The sequence below is a fragment of the Danio rerio genome, chromosome 5, assembly GCF_052040795.2.
Source record: "Danio rerio strain M-AB ecotype USA chromosome 5, GRCz13ab, whole genome shotgun sequence".
NCBI classification, from domain to species: Eukaryota; Metazoa; Chordata; class Actinopteri; order Cypriniformes; family Danionidae; genus Danio; species Danio rerio.
Window position 1 is genome coordinate 64,912,443 of NC_141025.1, and position 26,011 is coordinate 64,938,453.

Here is a 26,011-nt window from a genome sequence, read left to right on the forward strand (position 1 = left end):
AGGTACCCTGAGTTGTTAAGGTTAACTCAACATTTTGAGTTACAAATATAACTAATATTTAAAATATGTGTCAAATATTTACTTAAAAAAACTGAATTTACTTAATACTTAAATCAGTTGACTGTTGCTATTTTTTTTTTAACCCAACAGGTTGAGTTATAAAAAAAAGGTTAATAAATAATCCAATAAAGGTTTAAAATAACCCAATAAAGTACCAAATATTTTTTAACTCAACTACTGGGTTAAATAAAAACCCAATGTTTTTAGAATGAGGAATAGTATAGCAGAAAATGATAGCAGTTTTAAAACCTTGACTTTTACAGGGGTTAAAAAAATAACAAATTTGTTATTTAAAATTTATCAGGTATTTTGATAAAGAAAAAAACAACTAAAAAACATTTTTATTGCATTAGAGCTAAAATAAACCTTATAACGCAAAAACAACATTATGCACACATATTAATACAGCTCTTCTGTTTCACTTAAATCAGTTGACTGTTGAAATTTACAATTTTTAACCTAACTGGTTGAGTTATTAAATAAATAACCCAACAAAGGCTAAAAATAACCAAACAAAGCACCAATCATTCAACCCAAATGGTTGAGTTATTAATAAATAACCCAGTAAAGGTTAAAAATAACCCAACAAAGCATCAAATTATTTTAACTTAACTTATTTAATCAATATCTAAAAATATGCAGTTTTCCATTCTATGGGGCCTTTAGTAAATAATTCGTAAATAATTTTAATAAATAATTCAAGGAAACCCGCTAAGGACTTTATTCTGTGATAACAGCTGGATAAATAGTGTACATTACTCCACTACTTACATAGCCACATATGTTAAAAAATTACTTGAAATACTGATTTGAGTTTAAATATTTTAGCAGCTTTTGTCCTGTAGAGAAAACAGCTCTTAGTTAATGACAACTGTGAGCCAAGATAAACAAACATGTTCAAACAAGATGAACATTTTAAGAGATAATGTACTGTTATAACACATGTTTGCACAGCTCTTTACCAAATAAATAATTATGTGGGGATCACATGTTTATATTTCAATCTTGAAATCTTTCAAGCTGTTTGCTTTGTTCTCTGTCGTGCGAACAAGACGAATGTTACATGAAACATTACATGAATATAAAAGATTTATTCAGGCAAGTGCCACCACACTTTGGTTGGTAATGCATAAAATCTCATTGTTTGGCATTATATACCCTCAAAAACTGACATTTGCTTTTTTATCAAACTACTACTTATTTAAAAATGAGCTGAAACAACACAATTCATAATTTTTTTTTGTTTCAAATTAATTTTTTATGTTCAATCCACTTTAATTTGTATAAAAAATTAAGTTAGTTTGATGTCTTCATGTTGTCCCATTACAAAGATTGTGTGGAACCCAGCTTTTTTTTTTACAGTATACACTACCTGACAAATGTCTTGTCGTTAATCCTAGTTGTTAGAGCAACGAATAATAACTTGTATTCTAATTGATCATTTGGAAAAGTAGAAAAAGGTAGATGTTTTTCATCTTTTGAACTGCATCCCAGTCATCACAAATACTGCAGAAGACCAATTGAAACCCGCATGGACTGAAGATTCTCACAGAAATCAGTCAAGTTTGGGGAAGGCAAAGTCATGGTTTGGGGTTACATTCCATATGGGGCATGCAAGAGATTTGCAGAGTAGATGGCAACATAAACAGCCTGAGGTATCATGACATTTGTGCTGCACATTACATTACGAATCACAGGAGAGGGCAAATTCTTCAGCAGGATCGCACTCTTCATACTTTAGCCTCCACATTAAAGTTCCTGAAAGCAAAGAAGGTCAATGTACTCCAGGATTGGCCAGCCCACTCACCATAGATAAACATTTATAAGCATGTCTGGGGTAAGATGGAGGATTAGGCATTGAGTCCTGCAGGAACAATTTCTTTGCCATTTCAGATGACCTTATTAATTAAGTGTCAAGACTTTTTTCAAGGCAAAATCAGACCTTACTTTCCTAATTAAATAATTAAAAATCAAGGCTTGATCATATTTTATTTTGGTAAAATAAGCATAATCTAGATGCCCTTGCTATCATATAAGCCACTTCTGATACCAAATGATCAACTAAAAGTCAAGTTATTATTTGTTGTTCCTAAAACTTGGATAGGTGGCAAGATTTTTGTCAGGTAGTTCATATCTACTAATGGTGTCCCTGGTGCTGTACATTTTAAATGTACTTTTTAACATCTTGTAGTGTTCTCTGAGGTAAAAAAAAAAAAAAAAAAATCATTTAAATTGTGGAGTATTGAATTTGTGCATTAGATTGTAGGCTCTGAAGAAAGTGCTGACTGATATAATTGGCTAAACCCAAAGTTTAAAAACATACAGCCTACCTATGTAAACTTATGCATATGTTTCAAAGCCTACATCAATATACTGATTTATAGGTTAAAACACCTATACTACAGTCTTTACAACAGGCAAAGCAGACAGTATCTTCATTTGAATTTGCATATTAATCGAATAGGTAATATATGTGAATTTGAGCTTATTTCATGAGCATCAGGAAAGGACATTCTAAATAGCATGAATGTGGGTAGCATGAATGGAAATTTGACCTACTCCCTCTTATTATTCTTTTATGACTACATTACCTGCTTATAAATTACTTTAATCCCACTCTGAAAAGATCTCTTGCATGCCCTCATGGGATAGTAAAGTGTCCAAGTGATGCACAATTCAGAATGTTACCAGAAGTAATAGGTCATCTGCATACTTCTCACTTAGGTTTTTTTGAATACTTTGAATTGCTTTGCCACTCACCTCACATACTGTTTTTCATATAATATATGAAGTATGGGATTTTGGACACACCGAATGTTTTTCCACAGCCTGTTTTATATGTATATTTTTACTATAAGTAATCAAGTGGCTCATTCCAAAACCTGCTATTTATGCAGATATAAGCTTTTTGGAGACCATTTACACAATGTTCTCAACCAAAAGCTGGAATATATGTGCTTTGCCAGTTTGATTATGCAGCAACAGCATTTCAGGCATTAAAAACGTCTAAATTTGAAAGTGGAAGTTTTCTGAAAAACGGTGCCATAATCCTGTGTACACACCCAAAATATAAATCTTTGAAAACAGCGACACCATGTTTTGTGCATAGTGCATGTTAGATTAGTAGACATGCACAGTATTTGTCGATTTTAAAAGCAATCAAAGATACACATCGGTTGCAGATAGTATTGTTGCTGGTCAAGATTTGGATACTTGCTTCTTCAGCAAAGTTTAGATTTACTTCATTTGTATTACAACAAAAAGGTCCATCATATACACACTACAAAACCTACATGTTGTCACTTCACTGTATGTACTTTTTACTATCAAGGTAACAGCTTCAAATATGGCCTGGCATATACATCAGCCACTTTCTTAGGTACACCTTACTAATATCAGGTTGAACCACCTTTTACCTTCAGAACTGCCTTAATCCTTTGTAGCATAGATTCAACAAGGAACTAGAAATATTCCTTAGAGATTTTGGTCCATATTGATATGATAGCATCACGAAGTTGCTGCAGATTTGTCGGCTGCACATCCATGATGCGAATCTCCTGTTCCACCACATCCCAAAGGTGCTCTATTGGATTGAGATCTGGTTACTGTGGAGGCCATTTGAGTACAGTGAACTCATTGTCATGTTCAAGAAACTAGTCTGAGATGATTCACACTTTATGACATTGAGCGTTATCTGCTGGAATTAGCCACTAGAAGTCAAATTCTGACCCAACCATCTGAATGTCATCGCAGAAATCGAGACTCATCAGACTAGACAACCTTTTCCAATCTTCCATTGTCCAATTTTGGCAAGCCTGTGCAAATTGTAGCCTCAGTTACCTGTTCTTAGCTGACAGGAGTGGCACCCGATGTGGTCTTCTGCTGCTGTAGGCCATCCACTTTAAGGTTGGACGTGTTGTGCATTCAGAGATGCTCTTCTGCATACCTTGGCAGTAATGAGTACTAAGAGTTACTAGAAGTGGTTATTTGAGTTACTGTGGGCCTTTTATCAGCTCAAACAAGTCTGGCCATTCTCCTCTGACCTCTGGCATCAACAAGGCATTTGCGGCCACAGAACTGCTGCTCACTGGATACTTTCTCTTTTTTCTGACTATTCTCTGTAAACTGCAGTAAATCATGCCATGTTCAAAGTCACTTAAATCCCATTTCTTCATTATTCTGATGCTCGGTTTGAACTGCAGCAGATAATTTTGACCATGTCTACATGCCTAATTGCATGAAGTTGTTGCCATGTAATTGGCTCATTAGAAATTTGGATTAATGAGCACTTGGACAAGCGTACCTAATAAAGTGGCTGGTGAGTGTATAATACAAGTGTTATACAAGTGTTTTGGCTGATTTCACAGACATGTGCAATCATAGATTGTTTTGAAAAAGTTGTTGTGTATATGTAAAACTTAAAAAAAAATGTACATTATTTTGCTACATCATTGTTGTGTAAACAAAGCTTTGAAACTAGTTCTGAAACTTACCTTAGGCTACAGTGAAATCTTACACTCAAAAAATTACATTTGCTGTTTGTTCAAACTACTAATTTAAAATGAGCTGAAACAACACAATTCATAAGGGTTTTTTAGACAACTTAATTGTTCAATCCACTTAAATTTGTAAAAACAAAAAAGTTCACTTAACTCCTTTAAGTTGTCCCATCGCAAATCGATTGTGTGGAATCCAGCATTTTTTTACAGTGTACACTTTTAACCCTTACCAGACTTTTTACAGTCTAATACTGGCAACACTGTAGTACCAGCTACTCACTGTAATGGTTTGGTATACAAGGCCTGATAGACAAGGTTACACTAATATAAGTTTAAAAACAAAAAAGGACCAAAAGAAAAAAAAATGACATTTATTTCAAATAATTCTAAAAAAAATGCATTTCAAAAGAACACACACACACATACTTATATTATAAAAAAAAAAAACAAAAAACAAAATAAATAAAAAATAAAGTCGGCAAAACAGAACCCAAAGGATCCAATCTTTTTATTATTTACTTAATAATATTCAAGAAAACAAACATTTCAATTGTCGTTAGGAATTCACAGTTGGAAACACAGCTCTGAAAAATACTTAGCAACAAATTCACAACCTGGGACCTGAGAGTAAAAGTTTTCGAATACCTGTGATGATTCCTGTGCATGTTAGCTACCTAGCTGAGGAGATTGGAATTTAATGGTTTTTATGTGTTTACAATCTGCTTATTTGACAAAAAGACTGTTCATTATGGAAATAAGCAATATCTAGTGAATAAAAATAGTTAAATGAAAGTAATGTAAAAAGTTATATGAGGAGGGACTAACTAGCTAACAATGTAGCCCTCAAGTACACAGTTCAAGACAACAACAATATAACTTAATACACAGACTTACAAACCCTCAAAAATATTTAAACACATTTTACTTACTCATTGTAGATTTTTGGATTATAACACCAGACTCTGCATTTGAACTGCTAAACAGAGAATGGAGCACTCAGAAGTAAACAAATCAAACACCTGGCTCCCTTAATAGGCCAACATATTTTGAAAGCTTTTTTTCACAATTTTGTGTTTAGAATAAGAGAGACATCCTGTGTATGTGTGTGTCAAGGTCTAAATCATTGTTTTCTGCATTAAGATAAATGCACTATTCTATATATAGCACCATAAACAATCAGAGTAGATGGGACTGTAATGAATGAAAAGTAATTTACCATTTATTATCACAGTTACTACCTATAATGGCTACAGAGAGTAAATCACTGTAATTTATTCTTTAAACTACACAATTTCATACAAATCCTGCTCGTTTTACAGTAAAATGGTGTTTCCTGTTATTACAGCAAAACACTGGCTATTTTACAGTTATTTACTGCATAATCTACAGTAAGGGCTAACAGTGTATATGGCATTTTGATTTCTCATTGCATATCCCCTTGAAGAATTAGAAAATAAATTTATAAAAAAGGAAACATTAAACAATGAAAACAATAAACTTTTCGTTTTTGTGTACCCATAAGGCAATGGGCAGGTCAGGTCTCGCTGGTTCCTCTATGGATGGACATCTGGACATGTCTCACTTACAGGTGCCTAAACATGTGGGATCGCCACAAGATGAGCCCAATGACCTGGAGGAGCTGGAGCAGTTCGCTAAAGCCTTTAAACAGAGACGCATTAAACTAGGCTTTACTCAGGTGACATTTTACACCCGCTTTTAAAATGTTTTCTTTCAGTGTTTTAAACCATTAATCACATTTTGATCATCTTTAAAAAATATATGTGTTATGAAGAAGGGGTGGCTCAGTGGTTAGCACTGTCGCCTTACAGCAAAAAGGTTGCAGGTTTGAGTCCAGGCTGGGTCAGTTGGCATTTCTGTGCGGTTTGCATGTTCTCCCCACGTTCGCGTGGGTTTCTTCTGGGTGCTCCGGTTTCCCCCACAGTCCAAAGACATTTGGTACAGGTGAATTGAATAAACTAAATTGCCCGTATATGTGTGTGTGAATGAGTGTCTATGGATGTTTCCCAGTGCTGTGTTGCAGCTGAAAGAGCATCCGCTGTGTAAAACCAGCCTGATCTCACGAGAAAACGTAAGTATTTTACGAATTAGCCAGTTTAGTGGCTAATTCGTATGAATTCGTACGATTTCAGTCGTACGAAATTATACGATTTTAAAAAGGAGGCGTGGCACCTAACCCCACCCCTAACCCCAACCGTCATTGGGGGATAAGCAAATCGTACTAAATTGTACGAATTAGATCGTACGAATTCATACGAATTAGCCACTAAATCAAAAAGTTACGAATTGCCGTGAGATTGTGTTGGTAAAACATATGCTGGATAAGTTGCCGGTTCATTCCTCTGTGGTATCCTCTGAAGAATAAGTAGACTAAGCCAAATAGTGGATTCCACATTCTGAATACATCTGAATTCAATTTAAAACAGAAAACAGGATGCAAAATTGTGGTTCAGATTTGAATGTAGGAAGTACAGCTAAATGGAACTGAGTTGATTGAGGAGGGGGGTCATTATTCACTTTTAACCTTTGGGACAAAAAAAGAATGCATTTAAATAGATATTGTGTCTTGCTACTGTATTTAAAACATTGATAACAACTGATTAATTTTGTGTGATTTTTTATGTTTTTTTTTAATTCATATTATATTGCCTTTTTTTATTTTTTGTTGGTTTGGTTTAATTAAAAAAATATTTTTTTATGACTTTACATATCTAAACAAAAAGGTTGACTATTATCCTTTTTCTTTTTTTTCAAAAAAATATACATACTAATAACTCAAGACTTGGACCCTATATGTGATCGTTGTAATCAAGCACCCGCAGACTTAATACATATGTTTTGGGTTTGTCCATCAATCATTTCATTTTGGTTAGATACACATTGAACCATGTCCTCTTATTGCACTTTTTGGACTTTCTCTGAGTATAGCAGGATTATTGAGTTGTACTACAAACATCCTTGCATTTTTGACACTGTTACCAAGATGGTGTATTCTTTTATTATGGAAACAACGATTTCTCCTGAGTTTTGACATCTAGTTTGTGAGATGCAATGAACTTTATCCATTTGGAAAAAATCAGGTTTACAATAAACGGCAATACATGTGCTTTTTTTTTGAAACATGAGACCCATTTAGAATAATCTTTTCTAAGGATGTCAGTATCTCTACAAACTGTCAATCTAAATTTTAGGGCATTTCAATTGCAAAGCAAATGTAATTAAATACCTGAGCATTCATGTTTGTAATATTGGGTTATCAAGGGAGATATGTATTCTGTACAGGTATTATTTTTATTTTTATTGATTTATTATATATTTTTATTTTATTATTATTATCATCATTATTATTATTATTATTATTATTATTATTATTTCTTCTTTTCTCTCTTGAACAAATGTAATTTAATCTTGTTTGGAGGGGTAGGGGTGTAAATAATATTTGTTTAAATTCCTCTGTAAGATTACTTTGTTATATCTGAAAAAGTCTAATAAACAGATAAAAAACAAAATTCAAAAAAACATTTTAACTCCCTTGTGACCACCTGTGCGTTTTCAAACCCTAGTTCAAAAACCCCATGTTATTTATGATTTATTCTCATGAATAAAATCACCCTGTATTTATGTGTTTATATTGAATACATTTACGCATATTGACAATTGTGTGCTTGGTATTTTATACATATCAGAAAAATAAATGAGCATACTTATTTACAAAATATAATGTAGGCTACTGCTAAAATTGTATCTATATTGTTTATCATGTTTGGGGACTTTCATTCTTATCATTTTTATAGAAAACTTATAAGTTAAATTTCCCCCCTTTTCAGTGGTCTTTTCCATTTCAAATTTAAACCGACAAGGAACCATTTTATGTATCTTGCACAATGCTTTTGTTAAGCTCATCCAGTTCCCATCCTAACTCTTGTGTGATGTGTCCGCAGGGTGATGTGGGTCTGGCCATGGGAAAGCTGTATGGAAATGACTTCAGTCAGACTACCATCTCACGCTTTGAAGCTCTCAATCTAAGCTTCAAAAACATGTGCAAGCTCAAGCCTTTACTGGAAAAGTGGCTAAGTGATGCAGGTAAATGTGCTGCTGCCCTCTGGTGGACACAGCTAACTCTGGTTTTTATGAGAGGGGTCTGGATGCAGACCTGCAGTGCAACCTGAGCTGCATCCAATGCTTTTTAATATGCTCACCTAACCGCACCCTAACCCTACCCGTCACAGTGACGTCACTCAATCCATTGAGTGCATGTGTCTGACATTGCATCACTGAGTGATGCAATTTCAGCTTGCTTCATAAAGGCTGCATCAAGATACTTTTGGTTTTTATCACCTAAACGTGAAAGTCCATTGTTCGATGTGATCAGTTACAAAGGAACTAGTTAGTATAATTAAATTACTTTTCAGGAGAAAGAGTAAAGTAAGATTACTTTTCATTCATGTTGACATGTACTTGCAAAGTTTCTTAGAGTCAGTTAAATGTCTGTTGAAGAAGCATATCAACAGATATTAAGTACAGCCTACCAATACTCAAATCCACCATCAAAATAAAGTGTTACAACTGCACTTGCTTAAGAAACAATGAAATATTTAACAAATGTTATACCACAGTATGCGGTATATTTGATATATAGTCATTAATTTTAAGCTTATTGTGCCTCAATGAATACAGTTATCAATAATTTTAGTGTTTTATTTAAAAAAATATTAATAAATAGCTAAAAGGTCCTGGAAAAGGATTCTATTATCTATGCTTTGAGACTCTGAATTTTTTGGATTTAATCAAGTACTTAAATTACTTATTGAATTACTAGTTACTTTTCACATAAAGTACTTAGAAAAGTAATTTAACCCTGTAGAGCCGCACATGTCATATTTGATACAAAAGTTTCTAAGTCCTATAAAATATTAACCTGAATCTTTGGCTTGCAAACCTGTTGCATATAATTTGATACCTGTATTTTGCCCTCTTGTGGATTTTCATGATGCTGCAGGCAGTGAAAGGCTTTTTTTGCCTTTTAAAAGTGGCTGCTCTCATTGAATTACTTGCAGGCCTTTTGGATGGAAACTATTTGCTAATTTAAAATTGTTTTAGTAAGAATAACATTTTTTTTTTTTACTAATTTTATTAAATAAAGGTTTTCTTGACAGAAATAATGCATTACTTGTGCTCTATTCCTAAAAAAATCATGTCACTTTTTGTAATGTAATTTATATCATACCTACTACAAGGCAAACACAGTATTTGGATGATTTAATTATTCTAATTAGTGACTGAATTGCCATCCTAAAAATGCATTGTGGGTATTTTACAACAATTGCACCTTATAAAAGGTCAAGCTTCAGTGTGTCTTTTTATTTTAGAAGGCATGACCCTGATAATTTTACAACATGGAGAAACCTGATATAAATAAAAACACTTCTCCAGCAATAGTTTCTCTCTTTTGTGTACTGTGCAAGTGTAAAGTGAATCCTTGCCTGACCAAGGACTGAAACTGCTATTACGCCCACCTCAAAGTAAAATATTACAAGTCTATAAAGTATTTATTGTTAAAAAAAAAAAAAAAAAGGAAAAAAAAATGCCTGAAATGTTTTCTGTTGTCAAAATGTAAAAGGGCAAAAATAAAATTTTTTTTGTAATTAAAATTAACATTGTTACGATCAAAAAGTTGCATAAACGCCTGATGTGTCAAATGCTAAACAAAATAAATATGAAAAAAATCAGGTCTTACAGACTTCAATACAACCCTAATGATGTAATCAGTAACAAATTACTTTTTTGAAGTAACTTAATCAACACTGGTTCCTTCATAACTACTTGCTCTCTACTTGTTCCAAACCTGTTTGAGTTGAACATTAAACAAGATATTCTGAAGAATGTCTTCAGTAGCCATTGACATCTACAATGGGAAAATAAATATTATGAAAGTCAATAGCTCCAGACTTCTAACACTCTTCAAAATGTGTTCTTTGGTGTTTAACAACAACAACAACAAAAAAGAAACTCAGTCAGTTTTTTGGTGAACTTTTTCTTTAAATACATTAATTTTTACTTTTCCTCAGAGAATTCACCGTCTGACACCATGACCAACACCACTACTTTACCACCCCTCATGGAGGGATATGGAAGGAAGAGAAAAAAGAGAACAAGCATCGAAACGAACATCAAGCTCACGCTTGAGAAACGCTTTCTAGATGTGAGTTTACCATTTTTGCTTAATTTCCAGGGCTTCAAATCCTCATTTATAGCATGTAAAATATAAAAGGAGAGAGACATTCTTGCTGTTAGTATCTGTTTGCTTTGTTTTATCAAATTAAACTTTTTTGATTTTAAATGGATTGCTTGAGAACGTGATTAAAACTTTTAGGTTTCAAATCCATCTTTTCGAAAGAGTCAATACGTTTATATTGTTGATATTACATTAATACACCATAATCAAATGTTTGATAAAATCAAACATTATAATCAAGTTAATATTAATATATAACATTTTGTTTTCTTTCTTAATTTTAAATTAGTTATTAGATATTTATTTATTTATTTAAAGACCTCTGAAAAGGGAAATAACCTCTATTAGCTTATTTAGCAGGATCATTCACCCAAAAATTTAAATTCTTTCAACATTTACTCAAACATTGCTTGTTTTCAAACCTTTAGAAGCTTCTTTCTTCTGTTAAATGCAAAAGAAGGTGTTTGAAACCTGTAAACATTAACTTCCATTGTAAGTTTTCTACTGTGTAAGTCAATAGTTACAGGCTTTCGGATATGTCTTCAAAATATCTTCTTTTGTGTTCAACAAAGGAAAGAAAGTCAACCCAGTTTGGAAAAAGTGAAGGTTTACTTTTTGGAAGTGAATTTTCCTATTAATATCTGTGATATCTTAATGAAACTTGAAGTGTCCTGGAATATTCTTGGAAAATGATAAAGAGTGTGAACTTGTTTTTTATTAGCAAGAAGAATGATTAAAGTGTTTATCAGCTTCACTGATTACACTGTTTGCTCGTTCACTGTGGCCATTCTTTCTTAGTTTTTTGCCAGTAAATTCGTCAGCAAAGTTTTCAGCAAAAAAAAAAAAAAAAAAAAAAAAAGGTCTACTATGAGATCACAGGCACAATATTTAGCTTCAAAGAGTTCAGTAGATGGTTCATCTTCCAAATTTACAGAATGGCAGACTCTTTCAATATATTTGCTCCAATTCACAAAGCCCTTGCGTTGTCCATATGGTAAAGGATTAGGAACCTCTGTTCTGTTGATTTGTCCTATCTTGTCAGATTGTTCTACCTCTCATTCAAAAAGTAGTTAGCTCATTTTGATGACGCAATATGCTGCCTATCAGATTTTGATACCAGGGTAATTTTTAATGTGTAGTGTGAAATGAAGCTGTAATATCACCCTAACCTACCTAATCCCAAGCCACATCCTCAGAACCATCCAAAAACAGTATTGGTAGCATAATCTGATATGTAGGATCAAATGTCAGGACACTATCAATTCAAAAGCAGATAGAATTGTTCAGACTTTATTGAAAACTTCATTTTTTCAGTGGATTATCTTTCACAGATGAATTGTTTACCCAATGAATACTAATGTGTTAGCAAAATAAACTGAGAATTTTGATTTTACATGGATTTTAAAAAGTATCCAAGACTAAAATGAATGACTTCCCCACTTCTAATCTGTTGGTCAAAATTTAGGGAGGCATCTACTTTTAGAAGACTCCTAGATTTTCCATAGAAGGCTTAATAAAGGTGTGTTTAAATTTACACATTATGAATTAGACTAGCTTTATCTACCAAAGGACCAAATACATTAGTTTTCCTCAAAATTAAGCATTAGGAATTTAAAGACATCCAAGATCTAATGTCATCTAGACATGCAAACAAATTTCTGAGATATTTTGTGTCTTATTTTTTTAAAGGTAGATATGTTTGTGCATCATCTGCATAAAGATGAGACAACACATAATGTGTTATTATGTCGTACTGCTCATATAAAACTTGCACCCTGTCAACATGACAAGGAAGAGAAATCATTTGTTTGGGTGCACAAAAGTGTTCCTGGTGCTTTATATGATGATTACATACAGTATGATAAACCACTGAAGTCATATGAAATGTTTTTACAATGTTTTTGGTTTCTTTTTTGGACTCTGACAATATTAAAAAAAGAAACAATTCTGTTTAGGGTTAGAGAGCTCTCAGAATTCTGCTAAAATATCTTCATTTGTTTTCTGAATTCACCCTGAAAGGTATCAGGGTACTAACCCTTCAACAGAACATGTTTTCTCAATTTTTGCAGCCAATAGTCACACCATTCTCTGAAAAAAACTTCTTCTGCACACACACACACACACACACACACACACACACACACACACACACACACACACACACACACACACACACACACACACACACACACACACACACAAAATTCACCTGTACTGCACATCTTTGGACTGTGTGGCGAAACAGGAGCAACCAGAGGAAACACACACAAACACGTGGAAAGCATGTAAACTCCAAACAGAAATGACAACTGACCCAGCCAGGACTCGAACCAGCAATCTTTTTGCTGTGAGGTGACAGTCCTAAAGACCGAGCCGCCATGCCTTGAATATGTCATAATTTTAATCTTTATATATATATATATATTTTTTTTTTTTCAGTGATATTTCACAGCAGTGTTGTTTTAAATTGTAATAGTTTTATTTATATATTAATGGTGAACAGGAGAAGCTTCTTTTCAAAAGTATAAAAATATAAGATCATTCCAAAATTTTGACCAATTGTATATTTGTTGTAATTAGGATTAACTAAGGTTAATAAATGCTTTAGAAGTATTTTCTTGTTAGTTTATGTCAACTAAAGAACAGTAATTATGTGACAGCAAAAGACTGGAATAATTAGGAAAAAAACTATTTATAATATATCAAAAACAATGATCACATTATTATTTTAATGATATTTCACAGCATTTATGTATTAAATTGTTATAGTTTTAATTGTTTTTTTATTTGAGTCTTAGTGAACAGAAGAAACTCTTTTTAAAAGCATAAAAATATAAGATTAGTTTGGTGTCTTGGTGACATATACGTCGGTCGCAAATAAGTTGGCAGTTCATTCTGCTAAGGTGACCCCGGATTAATAAAGGAACTACGCCAAGAAGAAAATTAATAAATAAATGATAAGATTAGTCCATATTTTTGACGTGACATAGTATATATATATATATATATCTATATATATATATATATATATATATATATATATATATATATATATATATATATATATATATATATATATATATATATACATACATATATATATATATATATATATATATATATATATATATATATATATATATATATATATATATATACATACATATATATATATATATATATATATATATATATATATATATATATATATATATATATATATATATATATATATAGTTGAAGTCAGAATTATTAGTCCCCCTGAATTATTCACCCCCTGTTTATTTTTTCCCCCAATTTCTGTGTAATGGAAAAGATTTTTTTCAACACATTTTTAAACATAATAGTTTAAATAAATAATTTCTAATACCTGATCTATTTTATTTTTGCCATGATTACAGTAAATAATACTTAACTAAATATTTTTCAAGACACTTCTACAGCTTAAAGGGAAATTTAAACGCTTAACTAGGTTAAGTTAGGTTAACTAGGCAGGTTAGGGTAATTAGGCAAGTTATTGCATCATGATGGTTTGTTCTGTAGACTATCAAAAAAGAAATAACTTAAAGGGGCTAATGTTTTTTCCTTAAAATTGTGTTTAAAAATTAAAAACTGCTTTTATTCTAGCCAAAATAAAACAAATAGGACTTTCTCCAGAAGAAAAAAAATATTATCAGACCTACTGTGAAAATTTCTTTGCCCTGTTAAACATCATTTGGGAAATATTTAAAAAAAAAAGAAAAAAAAATTAAAAGGGGGGCTAATAATTCTGACTTCAACTGTATGCAGTTGAAAGGGAATCAAAATATTCTCTGCCATTACTGTGAAACACCTTTTCATTATTTCTGTCTATGCTTATATTTTATATATTATAGTATAATTTTGCAGTACTTGCCATGTGCTTTAAGATTCTGGAGACTACTACATTACATGTGGAAAACAGTAAGATAGCAGTACTCATTGAAACTTATAAATGCTTTCTGCCCAATCCAGAACCCAAAACCCAACTCTGAAGAGATTACGCTGATCTCAGAGCAGCTGGCCATGGAGAAGGAGGTGGTGCGGGTTTGGTTCTGCAACCGGCGGCAGAAGGAGAAGAGGATATACTGCCCAGTTTCCACTTCACCCATAAAACCTCACAACTTCAACCCTCGTCTGGTAAGTCTGACAAATCATTTTTGAATGAGACACATGTCTGTCTGTTCCCTGCACTAATGATTCAATTACTGAGGAAATAATCCACACTCTGGCAACCTAAATGGTGACTGTCATGTCTTATGTCCACCATACACTGAACATCAGTTTAGTTCTAACCCTGCTCCAACACACTTACCTGTAAGTTTTAAACAAACCTTAAGGACTTAATTAGTTTGATCAAGTGTGTTTAATTAGGGTTGGAACTAAACTGTGCAGATCTGAGGCTCTCCAGGAACTGTTTGACACTTGTGGTGTAGAGGATATTAAAAGAGAAAATCATAGGTGCATCCTAAATTACATACATATGCACTGTTCCACTAGTGTAAGTACTGCGTTCACACTAAAAACTAAATACCCGATTGATGCACTTATTCAAACATTAAAATGAAGTGTAGAATGATCAACACTTCATGCAATCCATACACAACTGCTTTGCTCACGTAGCGGAAGGGGCGGAGCTATCAGGCGCTCACGTTGGATTAGTTCATTTATTTTGGATTGATACTGCCTCTCAATGGTGAATGAGGTTATAATCTTGGCAGGTATTATTTGGTAGTATGGTTATTTATGTCACAAAGTTGGCAACCATCAAACATTATCTGGTAAACGGTTTGAATTTCCGCTTAGTAAAAAAACAATTAGTACTTCATTTGGGACAACACTACGTACATTTACTATGCTGTTGAGGGTGTAAGTGCACAAGTACATAGTCCATAAGTGCATAGTGTATAATGTGCCATTTGGGATGCAGCTTATGTTATATTATATTATTTTATGTTATATTATTTCATATGTATTAGGTTTGAGGTAATTGTTTTAATACTTATCAAGTTATATATTTAAATGTAAAAATGTACTAAATTGAGCAAAGGTGGCAGTAAAAACAATGTAACAAAGTATTTACAAATTAATTCATGTTTTTCTAAACCTTCTAATAATCAAATAACTCTAAAATAATATTCAGTAGAACTTAATTTCAACATCTATATTACTAAAAAAAATGCTTACTGATCAACAAATCATCATATTTGAATTATACTATATATTCACCGGCCACTTCATTAGGTACACCTTGCTTAGTAGCGGGTTGGACCCCCTTTTGCCTTCAGAACTGCCTTAATCCTTCATGGCATAGGTTCAACAAGGTACTGCAAATATTCTTCAGATGATTTTGGTCCATACTGACATGATTGCATCATGCAATTGCTGCAGATTTGTCAGCTGCACATCCATGATGCAAATCTCCTGTTCCACCACATCCCAAAGGTGCTCTATTGGATTGAGACATGGCGACTGCGGAGCACATTTGAGGACAGTAAACTCATTGTCATGTCTAAGAAACCAGTCTGAGATGATTCACGCTTTATAACATGGAGCATTATCCTGCTGGAAGTAGCCATCAGAGGATGGGTACACTGTGGTCATAAAGGGATGGACATGGTGAGCAACAATACTGAGGTAGGCTGTGGTGTTGATATTATGCTTAATTGGTACAAATGGGCCCAAAGTGTGCCAAGAAAATATCCCCTACACCAATACACCACCACCACTAGCCTGAACCATTGATTCTGACAGCAAAAATCAAGACTGAACCGTTGATTCTGACAGCAGAAATTGAGACTCATCAGCCCATGCTACGCTTTTCAATCTTTTATTGTCCAATTTTGGTGAGCCTGTGCGAATTGTAGCCTCAGCCTTAGTAGTCTCAGTTAGCTGGCAGGAGAAGCACCTGGTGTGGCTGCTGTAGCCCATGCGCCTCAAGATTGGATATGTTGTGCGTTCAGAGATGCTCTTCTGCATACCTCGGTTGTAACGAGTGGTTATTTGAGTTACTGTGGCCTTTTTATCAGCTGGAACCAGTCTGGCCATTCTCCTCTGACCTTTGGCTGCAACAAGGCATTTGAGTCAGAAGAACTGCCAGCTGTTTCTGGCACCAACAACGTGACATTCAAAGTCACTTAAATCACCTTTCTTCCCCATTCTGACGCACAGTTTGAACTGCAGTAGGTTGGCTTGACCATACTTGCCTAATGCATTGAGTTGCTGCCATGTGATTGTCTGAATTTGGGTTAACAAGTAGTTGGACAAGTGTACCTTATAAAGTGGCCAGTGAGTGTAAGTTTTATGTGATGATGAATAATGCTAAAAATTCAGCCTTGACTTCACAGAAATGTATTGCATTGTATAAAAAAAATAAAAAAAAAACTGTTCTTTTGACTTGTAATATTTCTCAAAATAATTTTAGGTCTACTGTACTTTTGTTTGAACAAATGAAGCCTTTGTGACCATAAAAGACTTTCAAAATAATTTGAACAGTATCATAATAACACATCTTCACATGTTTATAGCTGTATCATCCTCCTAAACTGTGTAAATGTATATGTATGTGTGTCTACAGGGATGTTTGTTTTCCTGTATGCAATCCAGCCTATTTCCTACTAATCTGTTTTTCAATTTCCTGTTATAGCCTTCAACTTCCCGCTCCTTTAGTCCACTTACTTCTGGAGGTGGTAAGTACAGAGCTGATCGGATGACAAAGCACATTACTGAAACTGTAGGGAAACATAATGTTGGAGAAATTAAAACCTAAATGTGTTTTTCCTTTTTCAATTTCCTGCAGTCTCATCAAGCTCCTCCCCTGGCAGCCCCAGCCGAGGCTCTTCCCCAGGCACACTGTCCACCACCTCCAGTCCGCTGACAGCACAGAGCGTCAACCAGACCTTTAACACTGCCGGGTAAAACACAACATCTTTCATAATACTTCAAATTTGCTTTAAATTTAAAATTAAATTTGTATTTTTTTTGTGTGTGTCAAATGATCAGCTGCTTCAAATCAAATTCAAATCTGCTTTCCTGTGATGGCTCACACTGAGCCAGAGAAATCTACATGCAGAGTTTGTCATAAATCACAACTTATCAGTGTTTTTAAAAGAAATTACGTTTACTTTAGGTTTCAGACGTTCAAATACAAGTATGTACAAGAAAAAACATTACATTTATGATTTGTAAAATACATGCTGAGGTCCATGAGGATGGCAATAATATTTTTTTAAAACAATAACTGGACTATGTGTGTTAATCACATAAGATAAACACTGTTTAGGTCACTAGAATATTTACGCTATTCTTCTCCCAGTTAAACAGCCAATTACTTTGATGCATTTCTGGGCAACATATTGATGTATTTCTGATTTCATCCACTGCAGCGCAGACTAAGAGGCCATTGACATATTGCTTTTAAAAGGGTGTGTAAAGTAGATGTGTTTGCTTACTGATTTCAATGTGCTTTAGGCTCGCGCTCTCTTGGCATCTGTCATAGGCGACCATCAACCTTTTTCTCTGAGATTGACAAATTGACAAACCATTGCTGCAGCTCTGATACAAGTTTTATATATGAAGAAAATGAAAAAAAGCACTGCTCTGTTTGTTGGACATAATTAGTCTACTGTTATTACAGAAATGTGTACATTCCATACAAAGTTTGAAGCTGATTGATTAGATCTAGTCACATGATTCAAGTGAGCTTTAGCATTTTGAAAAGTTGAGATGTTTTCAACTAGGCTTGCCTAGAAAGTATACATCCACACTGCTTACACAATCCATGCGAGTCGCTCGCTATTTGCGTTTACATGCCACACACCTCCATTAGAAATAACAAATTTGTGAGTGCAAAAGATGTAATATGTGAATGGCCCCTAACATGGCAGCACAAAACCCACACTGGGGTCAGCAAAAATATAAAAAAACTCAAAAAAGAATATTTATTGCCTATTAACCCACCTTTAAGTTTTTCCATACTTTTTAAAACTTCACTCGCTTCACATTGTGGTTGCATCGCCACAACAGTTGTGGATTTTATAGTAGCTGTTAACAGACCAGAGGTGCGTTTCCGAAAACCATCTTTGGCCAACTAAGGACACAAGTTGCATCGTTACATATTTTTTTTATTAGGCATTTCCCATATCCATCGTTCCAACAAACATTCGCAAACTACATTGCAAAATTGTACAATTGCAACTACACCTCTTAGGCTGTAATTAGAAGCATAGTTCCTGGTTGTGTTTTATTTCCAGTTATCCATATTACGCCCTATTCCTTTCATAACATTTAAACTTAGAATGATTTAAAATAAAACATTAAAGTCATCTCTCTTAAGTGTAATTTGCTTTCAAAGTATTTTTACAGTTCAGTTTTAGCTACCTTTATATTGACTACTGCGCGGTGCACTTTGAAAATATTTATGCCATTTTAAACACAGCCGTGACTCATGACGAATGCTACAGGTCACCTATTGCTTAAAAGCAGAATTTGCGTTACGTCTCCAAAGCTCGTGAAAACAAAAATAGATAGCATATGTTAATGGTTTTCATTTATATATAACTTAATAATAATAATATTTATAATAATAATAATAATTATTATTATTATTATTATTAAGTAGGATTTTTCTTAATTTCTTAATAAATAGCCTACTGTAAATTACAACGATTTAAATGATTTATAGACGAGATGTGTTTTATGTGTCAGCTAAGTGTTTTTATGTTTTAGAATAGAATATGGAATATTATCAATAATATTTGTAAAGAAAACATAGCCCCTATACCAGGGCTATTCAATTAGTTTGTCATAGGGGCTGGTTCATGAAAAGCATCCCAAACGAAGGGCCGGAAAGAAATGACTTGCTATGTGATTTTTGCTCCTTAAGACACCCACGTTGTTTTTTCTACATTAAATGTTAATGTATTGTATTTTGAAACTACATAAAATCAGTGCATTGTACGATACTTTTTTTTTTTTTTTTTTTTTACAAATATTCAAATTTTGTATTTTAGAGCACAACAAAAACAGTGCATTGCTAAAGTAGGCTTGTTCTACATTCAGCCACATTCATATGCCATGTTATGAACTGCATAACAATTATAGATGCAACAATAATAGATTTTGGTTGTACGATTATATCGTCTGAAAAATAATCATGATTTCACGGTTGTCATAATTCAAGCTTTATATTAGGTAAGTTATTTAGAATAACTGTTGTTGCCTTTTGCAATCATACAGTACATACAGTACATAATCGATTTAATAATAATTTGTCTAACATATCTTTTGTTTACATTGCACTGAAAGGCACGCACAACTCTCACCGTGAGATGTTTTCTACTGCGTGCGCCCGGAAAGCCGCAAGTGCGTCGCTCCGCTTGTGCGCGCATATTGTCATATATTCTGACCTTAGAAATAACAAACTTGCAAGCAGAAAAGACAAGATATGGGAACGACCGTTGCTGTAGTTAATCTGTGTGCTTGCGTATTAGCCTCAGTGTTCTTGGTGAACTTTAAAGTAGCGGACAGTTATAACTTTTTTGAACTGCAGCAGTTTCGTTTCATTCTGCGAGGCTTAAAGAAGCCTTTACGTCTTTAAAGCGCTGTTAATAGTGAAATCAGCTAATTGTTGCATCCCTATTAATGATATCAGTGCACTGTACAAAAGTCCTTTTCTACAAACACATCCAAATGTTTTATGGCTGCCCGTGCCACTCGCTTATGGTGACTCACGCTCTGTGCAGCCTTCAACTGCAGCTCGTGCTATATTGAACAGACGTACTTCGCTTCATAACTATAGAGGCCGTTTTTCGACTGAACTAAATTTATTTTTGATGTGGTCACACTTGTAATATTCACGTAAGTACTGAATATTTGCGACACTAATTTATAATTTACGACTAGTAGAGGAGTTTACTAGTGATGGTTAACCTGTAATACGGCAACACGTTGTGGATTAAAGCTGGAAGTTGTTGGTACTCACTGTCCGTCTCCTTATTTAATTACTGCATGTCCCGTGCAACAAATAAAGTTAAACGTAGAACAAGACATGGTGTCAGAAGAAAAGTACATTTAAAAATGGATTTAGCAAGAGTACCATCGCCGCACATAAACTGGGAATTGTCTAATTTACCCAACGCATGGAGGAAATTCAGACAGCATGCAGAGCTCATGTTCGCAGGTCCACTGAAAAAAAGGGGAGAAGATGAAAAGTGCAGCTATTTGCTCCTATGGATAGGAGAAAATGGAAGAGATATAATCAACACCTGGGCGCTGACGGCAGACAAAGCAAAGGTACTCCAAACATACTACGACAAGTATGAAGCATATGTGATGCCCAAAACGAACATAATCTTCGCCAGATATAAATTTCAAGAGCGAATACAAGGAGCAAATGAAAGTTTTGAGCAATTTGTAACTGAGCTAAGACTATTAGTGAAAGACTGTGCTTATGCAGACAGTGAGGAAATGGTCAGAGATCGCATTGTGTTTGGCATTCACTCTCCTCGAGTGCGAGAGAAGCTGCTGAGCGTTGGTTCGGAGTTAACGCTAGACAAGGCTATGGACATAGCCAGATCGCACGAAGTTGCACAAGCTCAGCTCAAAACGTTCGTAAACAGTGCATACAATCCCCGCGATCAAGTACTGCACGCTGTCACAGCACAGAGTCACAGAAGAGAGCAAAGAAAGCTGAAGTGAAAGTTTCACATCGCAGCAGCAATGACATCACGGAGCGCGGCAGAAGTTGCGGTTACTGTGGCAACCAGGCTCACGGTCCATCTGAGAAATGCCCTGCTAAGGGTAAACAGTGTGGCAAATGTGGAAAACATAACCATTTCGCCAAAGTATGTCGTTCTGTTTGCAAAAAGAATATGTATGCAGTGAGCAGAGAGGTTTCACATTGTGAAGAAGACCCACCTGCAGAGTTTTTTGTGGATTCAGTCTCACAAAAACCAGGTGACATGGAACAAGCATTTGTAGACATACTACTAGGGGTAGAGGAAACTGAAGGTAGTTTCAAGCTGGACACTGGAGCGCAGGTAAATGTCATTCCACTGCACACATTTGATAAAATAAAAGCTCAGTGCAAACTCTCACCGACTAAACACAGTCTCACTGGATATGGTGGTCAAGTGCTCACAGTAAAAGGGACATTTGCACTGCCATGCAGATATAAGGACAGAGAAACACTAATGAACTTTTACATAGTCAACACACAAGCACCGCCCGTGTTAGGTCTAAAAGCATGCCTCGACCTGGACTTAATAAAGCTAGTGCTCTCAGTAAATGCATTAAAAGAGGACAAATGCATTATGGAGGAATATGCTGATGTATTTGATGGCATTGGATTATTCCCAGGGGAATGCACAATCCATCTGAAATCCGACGCAACTCCAGTCGTGTGTCCTCCAAGAAGGGTACCTCTGGCCCTATGTGGCAGACTGAAAGAAGAGCTGCAAAATATGGAGAGACAAGGGGTCATAATAAGGGTAACAGAGCCCACTGACTGGGTAAATGCACTCGTAGTTGTGGAAAACTGCGAACCCACAAACTTAGAATATGCTTAGACCCCCGTGACCTTAACAAAGCGATCAAACGTCCTCACTACCCTTTACCGACGATTGAAGACATCACACCCAAATTAATGGGTGCAAAATACTTTGGTGTGTTGGATGCCTGTTCAGGGTACTGGGCAATCAAACTGACAGAGGAGTCATCCAAGCTCACAACATTTAACACTCCATTTGGAAGGTACCGATTTCGACGTCTCCCATTTGGCATCATTTCCGCACAGGATGAATTTCAACGCAAAATTGATGAGACGTACGAAGGTTTAAGGGGTGTTGTTGCAATCGTCGACGATAACCTGGTGAACAGGCAAAACAAAAAGGAGCATGACGACAACTTGCATGCGATGTTGCAAAGGTCTCGTGAGAAAGGTGTAAAACTCAACCCTGAGAAAACCATTTTGAGTGCTACCGAGGTTCGCTTCTTTGGTCACTGCTTATCTGCTGAAGGAATCAAGGTGGACCCCAAAAAGGTCTCAGCGATCAAAAACATGGAGCCACCAAAGAGCAAAGCAGAGCTCGAAACAGTCCTGGGCATGATAAATTACTTGTCGAAGTTTGCTCCCTGTTTATCGGACATTAATGCGCCACTTCGTCAACTACTTAAACAGTCCAGCGAGTTCATATGGGATTCTCAGCATGATGATGCGTTCAAAAAAATGAAAGACCTCATAACTAAGGAACCTGGACCGGTTCTAGCATATTATGACCCGCAGAAAAAAACTGCACCTTCAAGTGGACGCATCAAAGTATGGCCTTGGAGCAGTCCTACTTCAGGACGGAAAGCCGCTCAGCTATGCATCAAGGTCACTGACTGAATGTGAAGTGAGCTACGCTCAAATAGAAAAGGAGCTATATGCGGTCCTATTTGGCTGCAAGCGTTTTCATCAGTATGTTTATGGCCGTGAAGTCATAGTAGAGTCTGATCACAAGCCGCTTGAATCAGTGATGAAAAAACCTCTGGCTGCAGCTCCGCCGCGACTCCAAAGAATGATTCTACAGCTCCAGAAATATGACATCACCATCATACACTGACCTGGAAAGGAGATTCCAGTGGCAGACACCCTCTCTAGAAAATCCCTAGAGACAGAGCAAGACAATCTCAGTGAGGGAATGGACATGCAAGTTCACATGGTATATAAAAGCTTACCAGTCAGTGACACAAAACTGCAACAGATCCGTGTTGAGACTGAATCAGACAGCCAGGTCATTCGGCTGAAGCAAGTGATTCTGAATGGATGGCCTGGAGAGAGGAAGAAGTGCCCGGCAGGCGTCAGTGATGTCTGGAACTTCCGAGACAAACTCTCATTGACTAATGGAATCATTCTCAAAGGTGAAAAAATAGTCATACCAACCTCACTCAACAAGAAATGCTCACATGTATTCATGTTGGTCACATGGGTGTCGAAAAGTCAAAGCTAAGAGCACGAGATGTGTTATTTTGGCCAGGATTGTGTAAGCAAGTTGAACACATGGTCGAAACTTGCGATACTTGCCTGGAGCAACGTCGTTCAAACACTAAGGAGCCCATGATTTCTCATGAAATACCAACCAGACCATGGCAAGTTGTAGCTTCAGATCTTTTCACATGGAATCATGAAGAATACATGATTACAGTAGACTACTACAGCTGGTTCTTTGAAGTGGACAAACTCACCAACACAACAACTGTAATCAGCAAACTGAAAGTGATCTTCGCGAGACATGGTATCCCAGAGAAATTTGTCTCCGATAATGGTCCACAATATCGAAGCAAGGAGTTCGAAGGCTTTGCAAAGACATGGGGTTTCACACATACCACCACTAGCCCCAATTACCCCCAGAGCAACGGTTTGACTGAGAAGACTGTGCAGATCACAAAATCAATGTTGACAAAAGCCATGATGGACAAGAAAGATCCCTATCTCGGTTTGTTAGAGTATAGGTATACACCTGTTGACAGCTTTAAGTCACCTGCTCAGCTCCTTATGAGTCGCAGACTGCGATCCATATTGCCAACCACAATCAAGCAGCTCCTACCTGAAATTGTCAAAGTCACAGAGGCTCGCTGTAAAAGGGCAAAGCAGCAACAGCATCAGAAAAAGTATTATGATCGTTCAGCGCATCAACTGTCACAACTTCGCATGGGACAACCTGTTCGCATACAGGAACATGGCCACTGGAAGCCTGCTGTTGTTGTTAATCCAGCCAACACAGAAAGATCCTATCATGTTCGCACTTCAGATGGTCAGGTGTATCGGAGAAACCGACGTCACTTTCTCAGTACAAAAGAGGAAGCTGTGGAGCCTTGTGGTTCTGCAAACATTGAAGAAAATCAAAACAGCAATACATCGCCAATGTTTCCGGTACATGCTTAAATACCAGCACAGCCTTTAAAAGTCAGAGAGGTGCAGCCCATACAATATCATACCAGATCCGGTCATGCAGTGCGACCAAGAGAAATCTTTGATTTGTAATTTGTAATTCGTCTGGGGTGTAGGCGGTAGAGATGCGCGGATGGGCTATTATTTCATCCGCAACCGCATCACAAAACTCATTATCCGTCCGCCATCCATCCGCACCAACATTTTTGACCAATTTTTAAAACCGCACCCGCCCGCCATTTGCTGATTGGGCTCTTTATTTGAATGGCTTATTCCTTTTTTATTATACAGTGAATGTTTCTTTATTGATTATTAGAGAATAGAGAGTGCCTTTAATGTAAACATGTATTTAATCCAAACTTGCAAGTCAAATCCAGCATTAATTGACGACGCTTTAAAGTGACGCTAAACGATATGAGGACGTGTCATTTCGCTTGATTCAATTCCTCGATCCTCGAGTCTTTTCCTTGCGTCCTTCCTTCGCATCCCTCGAAACGAGGATGCACAAATAAGAAATGAGAAGCACCCTATAAAGCTCTCAGAATATCAGCAGTGAACTCCGTCTCCGGTCGGCGCACAGGTTCAAAAATAAATAAATAACCCACATTAAACGCACTGTACTGTACAATTTCATTGTAGCCTAATAGAAAACGCATTTTGACACATCATTTCAACATGCTGCTGTTTAGCCTACTACTAAATGCTTATTTCACTTTATTTTTTAGTAAATAGATAGAATAAGTCATTTACATTATAGCCTAATAATGTTCACATTTGCAGTTGTCTATAGCAAGCCCAAAAACGTACCTGCTTGCCTTGCACATCTAATTAATGGGCAGTTTTTCGACTATTTATTTATTTATTTATTATTTTTGTTGTGGATGTTATTGAGCTTGTAGAAATCGGAAACAACACCAATTCTGCGACACAGATGAACTTTTATTGATATCTCTATCAGACAATGCCTATTTTGTATGCCAAAAGAAACAACAGGCAGTAAAAAAATATTAACATAAATATCTTAATGTAGGCATAGGATATAGTCGCATGCTTTGGAAAACAGTTGAAAAAAATATATATAAAAACGTCATATCGTAGATATAAGCCTTAATAAGAAATTATATTAGAAAAATAAATATGCTCATTCCGAACATCGAGTCTGACCAGACTAAACTGGCTGTATGACAAGGAACTTAGGATCATCCCCACAAACTTGAAGCGTAATGAAATACTACGCCATCACAGTTGCGA

General features: G+C 35.4%; 1 protein-coding gene across 4 annotated transcripts in view; it reads left to right on the top strand.

Moving 5' to 3' along the window:
- Nucleotides 1-26,011, top strand: part of pou2f3 (POU class 2 homeobox 3) — a 50,676-nt gene that overhangs the window by 14,372 nt on the left and 10,293 nt on the right. For all 4 annotated transcript variants that reach the window (XM_087251929.1, NM_001045255.3, NM_001199683.2 and 1 more), the window contains 6 exon segments: nt 6,082-6,255; nt 8,519-8,660; nt 10,646-10,779; nt 14,806-14,970; nt 17,477-17,519; nt 17,630-17,744. In XM_087251929.1, coding sequence (XP_087108055.1) covers nt 6,082-6,255; nt 8,519-8,660; nt 10,646-10,779; nt 14,806-14,970; nt 17,477-17,519; nt 17,630-17,744 — 773 coding nt within the window.